This window comes from Nicotiana tabacum, chromosome 1 (assembly GCF_000715075.1).
Source record: "Nicotiana tabacum cultivar K326 chromosome 1, ASM71507v2, whole genome shotgun sequence".
Taxonomy (NCBI): domain Eukaryota; kingdom Viridiplantae; phylum Streptophyta; class Magnoliopsida; order Solanales; family Solanaceae; genus Nicotiana; species Nicotiana tabacum.
In genome coordinates, this window is record NC_134080.1 from 48,593,164 (window position 1) to 48,603,057 (window position 9,894).

The following is a 9,894-nucleotide window of genomic DNA, read 5'->3' on the forward strand; positions in this document are numbered from 1 at the left end:
GATGCTTGATAGAGCTTTTCATTAACGTCGAGCATTTTTTGACTTCAAGATACTTGACAAAGATTTTACATGTTTCCCTTCAGATGAGGATTGGTTTAAAGTTGAAACAATTGCTAAGTTCTTAAGGCCTTTTTATGAAATTACTCCACTATTTTCTGGGAGCCATTATCCTACTGCTAATTTATATTTTCATAAAGTTTGGAAAATTCATATGTTAATAAGGGAAGAGACAGGTAGTGAGGATCCTAATATCAAGGCGATAGCTATGAAAATGGAGAAGAAGTTTACAAAATATTGGCAAGACAACTATAGTCCAATTGCTTCTATGGCAATCGTCCTTGATCCTCGATATAAGTTAAAACTTTCAAAACTTGATCCTTTGACTTGCAATGAAAAAGTTAGGATTATTGAAAATAGTTTGCATCGATTGTTTAAAGAATACATGACAATATATTAATAGAAATAGTAGTCATGAATGTTATGATGAAATAATAGATGAAATGGATGAATTTGACATGTTTGAAAGTCCGTCTGAGTATAGCTAAAAAAAACGCAGTTGGATTATAATTGTAAGAGCTTGTATTAGTTCGCAAAGGAAATAAAATTTTTGACGTGCTTACATTTTGAAAAGATAATAGGAGTAAGTATCCCGAACTCTCGTTGATGGCTTGTGACCTGTTAAGTATACCTATCAGTACAGTTGCATCTGAGTCAGCTTTTAGCGTTGGTGGTCGAGTTATTGGCAAATTCCAAAGTTCTATTTTACCAGAGAATGAGAAGCTTAGAGCATGTTTAGACATAAGAATTTTTTCACCTTTTTTCGATTTTTTTTTTACTTTTTTCAAAATTAGTGTTTGGCCATAAAATTTTTAATTCTCACTTGAAGATGAATTTTAGAATTTTTTGATAATTTGAAAAACTCCAAAAAGTTATTTTTCAAAATTTTCACTCAAATAACTCACAAAAATTTAAAAACAACCCAAAATTATAGTCATGTCCAAACACAACTCTAATTTTCAAATACCATTTTCACTTGAACAAAAATTTTACTTTTTTTTTGGTGGAATTTTACAATTCTTATTTCCAAATGCACATCAAGTTGTGTTCTAGAGAATGGATTTATGGACAAAAAAGTTCATTATGATCTGTATTTCCTCTGATTCGTTTCACTGTATTTCCTCTTTCTTTTTACATTAATGAGATTATCATTAAACTTATATTGGCGCATTGGTATTTTTTTTTCAAGCTAACAAGTTTGAGAACGGAGATAAGTTTTCTCAAGGAAAAAGCTGATGACAAGTTTGTGAAAGGGAATTAGTGCTTTGCTGACAATGATGAACTAGAACATTTTTCTACTACTTGTATTACACTCTTGTTTGTAATAGTTGATGTTTCTTGTATTTTATTTTTCTAGAACACTTACTCTTGGACCAGCTAGTATTGTTGTGTTGCTATTATGTTAATACTTGTGGTTATGGTTGCTGCTTTAACTTTGCTGTCTATTTTCATCTCAACTATGTATTGTGATTTTGCAGAAACTAGTACGTGCATTAAGATTTGTGTGTTGGTTGAGTTACATATTGCACTTGTAAGAATGGTTTAGATTTTGGGAATACTACTCTACTTGAGTTGGATGTTGTTAAGCTTTGGATTTACAATCCAAATCTAACATGTTGGTTTCTGGTTCTCTAATGTGAGAATGTGTAATTGTTTCTCTATTACATAATTGTGTAAGCTTTATTTATAAAATCAAATAAAAATTGTTGTGTATGTTTTCTGATTTTGTTATCTTGTTCTATCCCAACTTTTATATTTAAATTAGGCAAATAAGTCTATGTAAGTATTATTGTAGCGATCTGATCGGTCGTTTTGCGTAATTTTTCATGTTACTCCTTTTATTGCTCCACACATGTGTGTTTATGATTTTATGACTTGCGGGGTCGGTTAGTTTCGTTCCGAAAAACTTTCCGGTTGATTTGCACCCTCGATTCTTGACTTAGAAGTTTAAATTAGAAATGTTCACCCAACTTTGACTTTTATGAAAATGACCCCGAAATTATATTTTGATAGTTTTGATAGTTTTGATAGCTTCGTATCATGATTTCAGACTTGGGCGTATGCCCGGAATTGATTTTGGAAGTATGCAGGTTGATTTATGTTGATTTGTCGAAATTTGCAATTTGAAGTTGAAAAGTTTGACTGTAGGTTGACTTTTAGCTATCGAGTTCAGAATTTGATTTTAGGACTTGGAATAGGTCCGTTATGGTATTTAGAAATTATCTTCAAAATTTGGTGCCATTTGGAGTTGATTTGATAGGATGTTTAGTTGTAATTCTGGAGATTTTTGAACTTTACTTTGAAATTCATGCGTTTTAGTGTTCAATTCGTATTTAGATATTATTTTTGTGTTTTAATCACGCGAGCAAGTTCGTATAATATTTTTAGATTTATGTGGCAGTTTGGTTTGGAGCTGCGAGGGCTCGGGTGAGTTTCGGACATGTATTAGAGTGTTTTGGATTGAAAACCAGAAAATCTAGTGTGCAGCATCCTCTGGTGTCACATTTGTGAATACCAGGTTTGCAATTGCGAGCTTAGCAGGGGGACTCAGATCGACTTTTATTGACTTTTTGGGAAAAGTTTAAAGATCATGCCTTTTCTATTGTAATTGATTTTCCTAGCATGGTTTGATGATATTAAGCCGATTTTGGTTAGATTTGAGCAGTGTGGAGGCAAATTTTAAAGAAAAAGCTATTTGCGAGTGTTGAATTGGTCAAGTTGAGGTAAGTATCTTGTCTAACTTTATGTTGGGGAACTACCCCTTAGGATTGGTGTTGTTTGATTCATTTGTGCTATGTGAAAGCCGTGTACGCAAAGTGACGAGTGAGTGCACAGGTTATACGTAGTATTTGGTCGATTTAGGCTACTTAGACTCTTTCCATGCTTTAATTGAATTGTCATATCATGTTCTAAATTCTCATAATCAATCTATTTGTACTTGTGTTAGTCTATCCTTACATGCCTTAAATGATTTTGTTAACACTTGTTCTTCATCCTAATTGATAAATTGCTCTTATGCTTTAGTTAAACTTGTTGCCTCTATTATTGTTATATGTTACATCTCTCATTGTTGATTATCATTATTGGAGTCATTAAGCCTCATTAGGAACATCAATAATCTCTGATTGCGTATATGAACTACATATTCCTTAGATTCATTACAATTACATGGAGGAAAAGCAACAATTGAATCCATTTTACCCAAAAGGTCTTTCATTTTCGAGTAGAAAACAAAAATACCCTGTGTTAGTATACAAATTGCTCGAAGCAAATGATAAATTCTTGTCATATTGACTTTGTCAAATCTCTCCTGAAGATCATTCTGGATACGAAATGCATTCGAGCTACAAAGAATTCCACTGAGTAAATTTGCACTTGCATTGCTAGTAAGCCACGAAATCACCATTGCATTACAACGATCCCACTATTTCACTAGATCTCTTCTGTAATCCTCACATCTTACTAAGCTATCTATGAAACCTAGCTTGTTCGTTACTAGCAAAGCTACTTTCATGGCTCGACTCCACAATGAAGAATTCTCCATGTCGACCAGCTGAATTCTAATATGAAAGGCTCCAAGAGTACTATCGCTACCACCAAGGAATAGAGGATGGTTATGGTCAATCACCACCGAGCTACCATCAGTGACTTCGCTTGAAGTATCAGTCATATTTTCACTAACAATATCATCAATCGCCATTGAATTCGAAAAATTAGGGTTTGCTCACTACAACTATCTCTGAATTCCTCGTTTTTCATTGTCGATTTCCTGAAAAATCCCTCAATTCAGTAGTTACTAAGCTCTGATACCATGTTAACTTGGTTGATTCTCATCCATGATCGAAGATGCAGATAGCAGAAGAAGAATGAGAACGAAGCAAAAGGAGAAATTGAGAGCTTCTAGATTGATCTGTTGAACTTGCAGTTACAAAATGAAGTTATATTCTAAATGCCTATTTTAACTAACATATATACACACGCTAATCGACTAAATTAACCAACTAACTAACTGCACTGTATAGCTGGCCCAACTAGTGTCCAACTCAGCATCAGTGTGTTGTAGTGCATCTATCTACTTCCTTCACATTAAATGGATTAAAAAGCAAATAAATTGATGAACGAAGTTCTTCCATTTAAATGATATACCAAAACGAGATTAATATTATATTATGGCTAGCAACCGCCAATAACATGCAAGTATGCATGGAAGTGAGCCAACTCTTCATTATGGATGAAGACGAAGGAATAACGACGCTGCTTGGGTAGGGAAAGAACGGTGGTTCAGGTTGGTAAATGAAAAATTAGAATATATAACAAGAGAGGAAGAGGTTAATTATGGAAGCTCAATTAGGATGAGAGAAAACAAAGAGGGGATTGTATTCCTTGGTTTATAGAAAGACATAATAGATCTAAACAAACAGGGAATGGCTGAAGATGGAAATTTTAATTTGAAATGTAGAAGCAGAGGGTAACTTTTTCATTTAGTCCTTTTGCTAATATGTTAAACAAATGTGTGATGAAATGACTGATTTTGTTAAACGAAAATAACTACTAGTACTGTAATAAACAAAAGGGACCATCCAATTATGCAAAAGAAAAAAGTTTTTCAAATTTTTTTTTTGTGTGAAGGTAATCATTATTTAGCAAAGCCTTTTTCCCTCATTCTATCTGTTTCTTTCTTTCATGTTTCTTAAAATATTTTAGCCTCTAAAGGGAATGTTAAGTTGTTAACTACTTAATCATATCAAACAATGATTAAATTTATTAGCAAATCAAACTTTTATTAATCTATACTATATTAAAAGCACGAAGGCCCTTAGCGAAATGTCGTTCATCTTTTTTACCCTTTTAAAATAAAATTCACACTAGACAAAATAGTCATTTAATTATTTCCCTAATATTTAGTATTTTGAAGTCAACTAAAACTTTACTTATTAAAGTTTTCCTTATTTGAACGACTACACAAAAAAAAAAAATCTCCGTATATATCAAAATCAATTACATTTACCATATACAATATTATAATATTATAATACTAAAAATATGAATGTTTACGTATTATATTTTCTAAGAGGATGTGCATATAATTAATGGAAGGAAACGGCCAAACTTATAATAGAATAGCCCGACCATAATTTGAAAACTAACAAAGGCAGCAAAATTTTGATATTAAAATAGCTTTATAATTAAGCTCTTAATTAACTGATTAAAAATATTCAATTTAATTATTTTTCAACTTCATCATATTATTTTTCAAATTTACAAATAACTTTTGAAAGAAAACTTGACAATTGTTCTTCAGGTTCAAATAATCTAATTTAAGAGGAGATAATATATATATATATATATATATATATATATATATATATATATATATATCTTATCATTTCATTTATTTATATTAAGCATATGCTAATTAATTCAAACATTAAGAAGACAATTAAATAACTTCGATGGGTGGGGACAAAGCGAGAAATCATAATAAAGTATATGAGAATTTATGTAGGACATGATTTTTCTTTTAAGCTAGCTAAATAGGATTAACATTCATCATTTTTAGGACCTTGCATTTTTTTTCTATAATTTTTTTAGTAACTCATGCACATTGGTTAATATGAATATGCAATATTTAAAAGCTATATATTCATGACTATAGAGTACGCGCGTACCTTATGACTAGTACCCTAAATACATATATGGGGGAAAATGAGATGGCACAAGCTTATTGGGAAATACAATTGATGCGATTTTTCACATAAAATTCCACGTAGAAATTAATAAGTATAGATTGCTCACAAGCAATCAAGGATCTCTCTAAGGTCTAAAAACCCTCTTTCAAGGGGACATGATGGAAAGAAAGGACTTCCAAAATACAACTCCCCTGTCCAAGATTTTGATATCAATTGTATTGACTTCTTGACCAACATTAGCCTTTCTCTAATCAAAATATATATAGTGAAACCAGAAGAAAAGACTTGGTAAAAGTCTCCAAATAAATAAGTGAACATGGTTGTCCATTTTCATGGACTACTTCAATGTTCAATCCGATACCTAACACATTAAACACTTAAAACTCCTTCCTTGACTCATTCATCTTGCAGGTTGGAAGGGGGCAACGTATATGTCATCCTTGTGTAACTCAGAATATAAAGATCAACCTATAAAGAAGTAAACTCACGAATAAGCCGAAATCAGCTGATACCCTTTGAATACATGTGGCAGCTTGGCGTCAGAGCAAGAAGTATATTAAAAAGGCGATCTTAAATGATCCAGTATCTTTTGGTTTGAATTGTATATCGTAATTGCTTTCTGCTAAAATATATATTTATAATAAGTAACACTTATTGTCAAAAGTCGTGTGTAATACTACTCTACACCAGCTTGAACTCAGAAAGATCAATTGATACTCAACTACAAGACTTCATAATCTTGTAATAGAATTTTTATTTTATTTTTAGTATTATTATTTTGAAGGATTAAGTGGTCATGAAATGTCACATACAAAATGACTGTCAAGAATGTTATTCGCAAGCAAACTAAACCTAACTTTGGAATGTAATACCATCATTACTGACTAGACTACGTACATCTCAACACTTTTTCCTTTCCATTTTTATAATTTCTTAACTTATAATATAGCCGTCAGGATACACATTATCCATCTACCCCAATCCTGATATCATACTTTTAATCTCTCAAACTTCATATATTTGCTACCCAAGTCAACCACTGTATCCAACAAAGGTCTCCAAAGCATGTTAAGATACTCCCTGGAACTTGCCTACATCTTAAGTGGGCTCCAGGACATACACTCTATTTTTAGTGGGAGTTTGGACATACGAATTGTAAATTCCGAACAAAAAAAAATTTAAGTGAAAATGGTATTTGAAAGTTAGAGTTGTGTTTGGATATAAATGGCTGTTTTTAAATTTTTGTGAGTGATTTGAAGTGAGTTTTGAAAAACCGCCTTTTGGAGTTTTTCAAATTTTCGAAAAAATTCAAAATTCATTTTCAAGTGAAAATTGAAGATTTTACGGCCGAACGCTGATTTCGAAAAAAGTAAAAAAAAAATTGTATGGCCAAACGGCCCCTTAGCTTGTCACGGGGTAAAAGAATAAGTATGAAAACTTGCGCCATAAAGTGCATGAGAATTAAGTTTTATAACCGTATACAGAAACATTACACTAAAAGGGCAGTCCGGTGCACTAAGCTCCCGCTAATGCGCGGGGTACGGAAAAGGGCTGGACTACAAGGGTCTATTGTACGCAGTCTTGCCCGACATTTTTGCAAGAGACTGTCTCCACAGCTTGAATCTGTGACCTCCTGGTCAAATGACAACAACTTTACCAATTACACCAAGACTCCCGTTCATATAGAAAATTACACTATATTAATGGAATATAATTTAACTAGCTATAATAGACGCATTTTTCAATTTTTAATGTTATCTATCCAGTTTGTTACGAATGGTTACATGTTGTTATAGGTAAATTTAAGTAATAATATAAAAGATCAATATACTGTCAGCGCACAAAAGTTGCACAAGTGCAAATTACCTTGCATTAATCCACAAATGCATCTGCAAAAAGTGAAAGTACAACCAAATAAGAAAAAGTCAAGACACCAATCATTGTCAGATATTGACTTGTAGTATTCCCGTCACCGTTGTGAAGGGGTTGGTCTAAGCACGAGACTGATATATGTGAAATTTACACAAAAGAAGCAACTTGAAAAGTCTATGCACAAGTCTTCCATGTCACACTCTCTCTACTGGTCCACTCTTTGGTTAGCATCAGAACCATAGTTTATTTGAGTCACTAAGTGAGCAAATAAAGGGCCCCCCTACAATGACATGCATTCAGCCACCAATCCTAAGCATCGTCCATGAACCTTCTTTCGACCTCGTAGGAAGCTTACTAGGAAAGATACATAAAGGGGAACTTTGCATTCAACATAAATGTACACCATGCGAATTCAGTCGATTACCATGGCTGCAAATAATCCTTGCACAAACATGTCTTATGGGAGTTTTAGATCACTGGACTCACCTGACAGTGATTTTTCAAACCAGCTAATTAACTTTGAGCTTTCTGACATTTTTGAGCTCGATAATTGGCCCGTTCATGATGATCCAACGTCCGTTGTTTCTGACCCTTCTCAGTACTCAAATTATGCAGCAAATGAAGTGGTTACCACTGAGAGAAGCAGAAGTTACCAGGACGGACCTACCAACAGTAAGCATTTCATCAAGAAATAGTTTTTAGCATTTTGTTACGGAATTTAGATATATTGCATTAACATGAGACATCTAATAACATTATACACATGCACAAATTAGGTAACAGTAGCACATACGATGAAATTTGATTATCTTTATTGATGAAACACTTTGTTTGGTAAACAAATAGACGTTGGGAGCAGCAGCGAGAAGAAGGAAGTAAAGGACAAGGTTGCTTTCAAAACACTATCACAGATTGAAATACTAGATGATGGCTACAAGTGGAGAAAGTATGGAAAGAAGATGGTGAAAGATAGTCCAAACCCAAGGTAAGATAACATCTTCATATTTTCTGTTTCAGTCGAGGGTGACAGGAAGAAGAGTTTTAGTTGGAACTGTCCATCTACCTTTCCTTAAACCTGGAGAACTCAGTACACTATGCCATAAAGCTCTCAGAGATTTGAGCCTTATAGCTCATGATAGCTTATTGTTTAGTTCTCTGGTTTAAGCCATCTGAATCAAATAAGCATATATCTGCAGTAACTGTTTGCTTAAATAAGCTATAGCTGAAAAGCTGGTTGCATCTATGTTCAACCGAGCATGACATGACTTATTTAAGTAGTATTTTTATAAGCTGCCTAATTTATTATTATCCTAACAAGTAATAACAATATAACAACTACTGCTCCTCAATTTCAAGCAAGTTGGGGTCGGTTATTATGAATTTTCACTGTCTATGTCGCGCCATTTAAGCAATAGGTTATTCAGTTACATGATACTCTTTGCACTCTCTGTCAAGCAACCTAAACTCTAGGAAATTTACCAGAAACATAACTAACCAAAGAACAGTCCACATCTGCCAAACCATGGGACACATTATCAAGGCCCCATTTCTAGTTAAATATTAAAGGCAAAAGACAAGTGCTAGTGTCACTTAAAAACGAATGTCACATCAAAAGAAGATGAGGTTCCAATAAGACACCGAGACTAGGGTGCAAGACCTGAAAAGAAAAGTTCAGAAATTGAAAGTAGTAATTCTATTATGGCAAAGCGAAACTTCCACATACTGCAATCAATTAACTACGCTTTCATAGAGACTAACAAAAAAGTTATGGCTTTTGCTTTACACGAATAGCAGCTTACGGAAATTGGTATGATAACTAACTCACATGACCATGTTCTGTATCAACAGGAATTACTATAGGTGCTCCGTTGAAGGTTGTCCAGTGAAGAAGAGAGTTGAACGAGACAAAGAGGACTGTCGGTATGTGATAACCACCTATGAGGGTGTCCACAACCATCAAGGTCCTTCGCAGTTCTGATTCCTGTAACAGAGCATGAATTTTGAAGTTACTATGCCTGTTGCAAAGTAGCTAAATCAGGTTTTTACTAGTAAATTGGATCATCTATACTGTTTCCAGTGTTTAGACCTGACAGCTTGGCGAGTTCATAACCTATCGCTGTGGGCTCAGATGGAGACGTCTATCTGTAACTTAAAAGTAATCAATTAGAACAGTTTGTGCTCTTCAGTAGGCATGTAGGCTTATCTTGCTTCCAACAGGATTTGTATATGTTATAGCATTACCAACTGACATGGTAATCTTCAGTGTTGAAACATA

At 33.5% G+C, this 9,894-nt stretch overlaps 1 protein-coding gene across 1 annotated transcript; it reads left to right on the forward strand.

Moving 5' to 3' along the window:
- The first annotated feature begins 7,965 nt into the window (after positions 1-7,965).
- Positions 7,966-9,894, forward strand: LOC107782536 (putative WRKY transcription factor 51). The gene is made up of 3 exons (XM_016603417.2): positions 7,966-8,291; positions 8,466-8,604; positions 9,468-9,894. Exons 1-3 carry the CDS (start codon positions 8,015-8,017, stop codon positions 9,595-9,597), a joined length of 546 nt encoding a protein of 181 aa, XP_016458903.1. The 5' UTR covers positions 7,966-8,014; the 3' UTR covers positions 9,598-9,894.

Coding starts and splice junctions, on each gene's coding strand:
- LOC107782536 (XM_016603417.2), top strand. CDS start 8,015: ATGTACACCATGCGAATTCAGTCGATTACCATGGCTGCAAATAATCCT. Junction 8,292..8,465: donor CCAGGACGGACCTACCAACA/GTAAGCATTTCA, acceptor GTAAACAAATAG/ACGTTGGGAGCAGCAGCGAG. Junction 8,605..9,467: donor AAAGATAGTCCAAACCCAAG/GTAAGATAACAT, acceptor CTGTATCAACAG/GAATTACTATAGGTGCTCCG.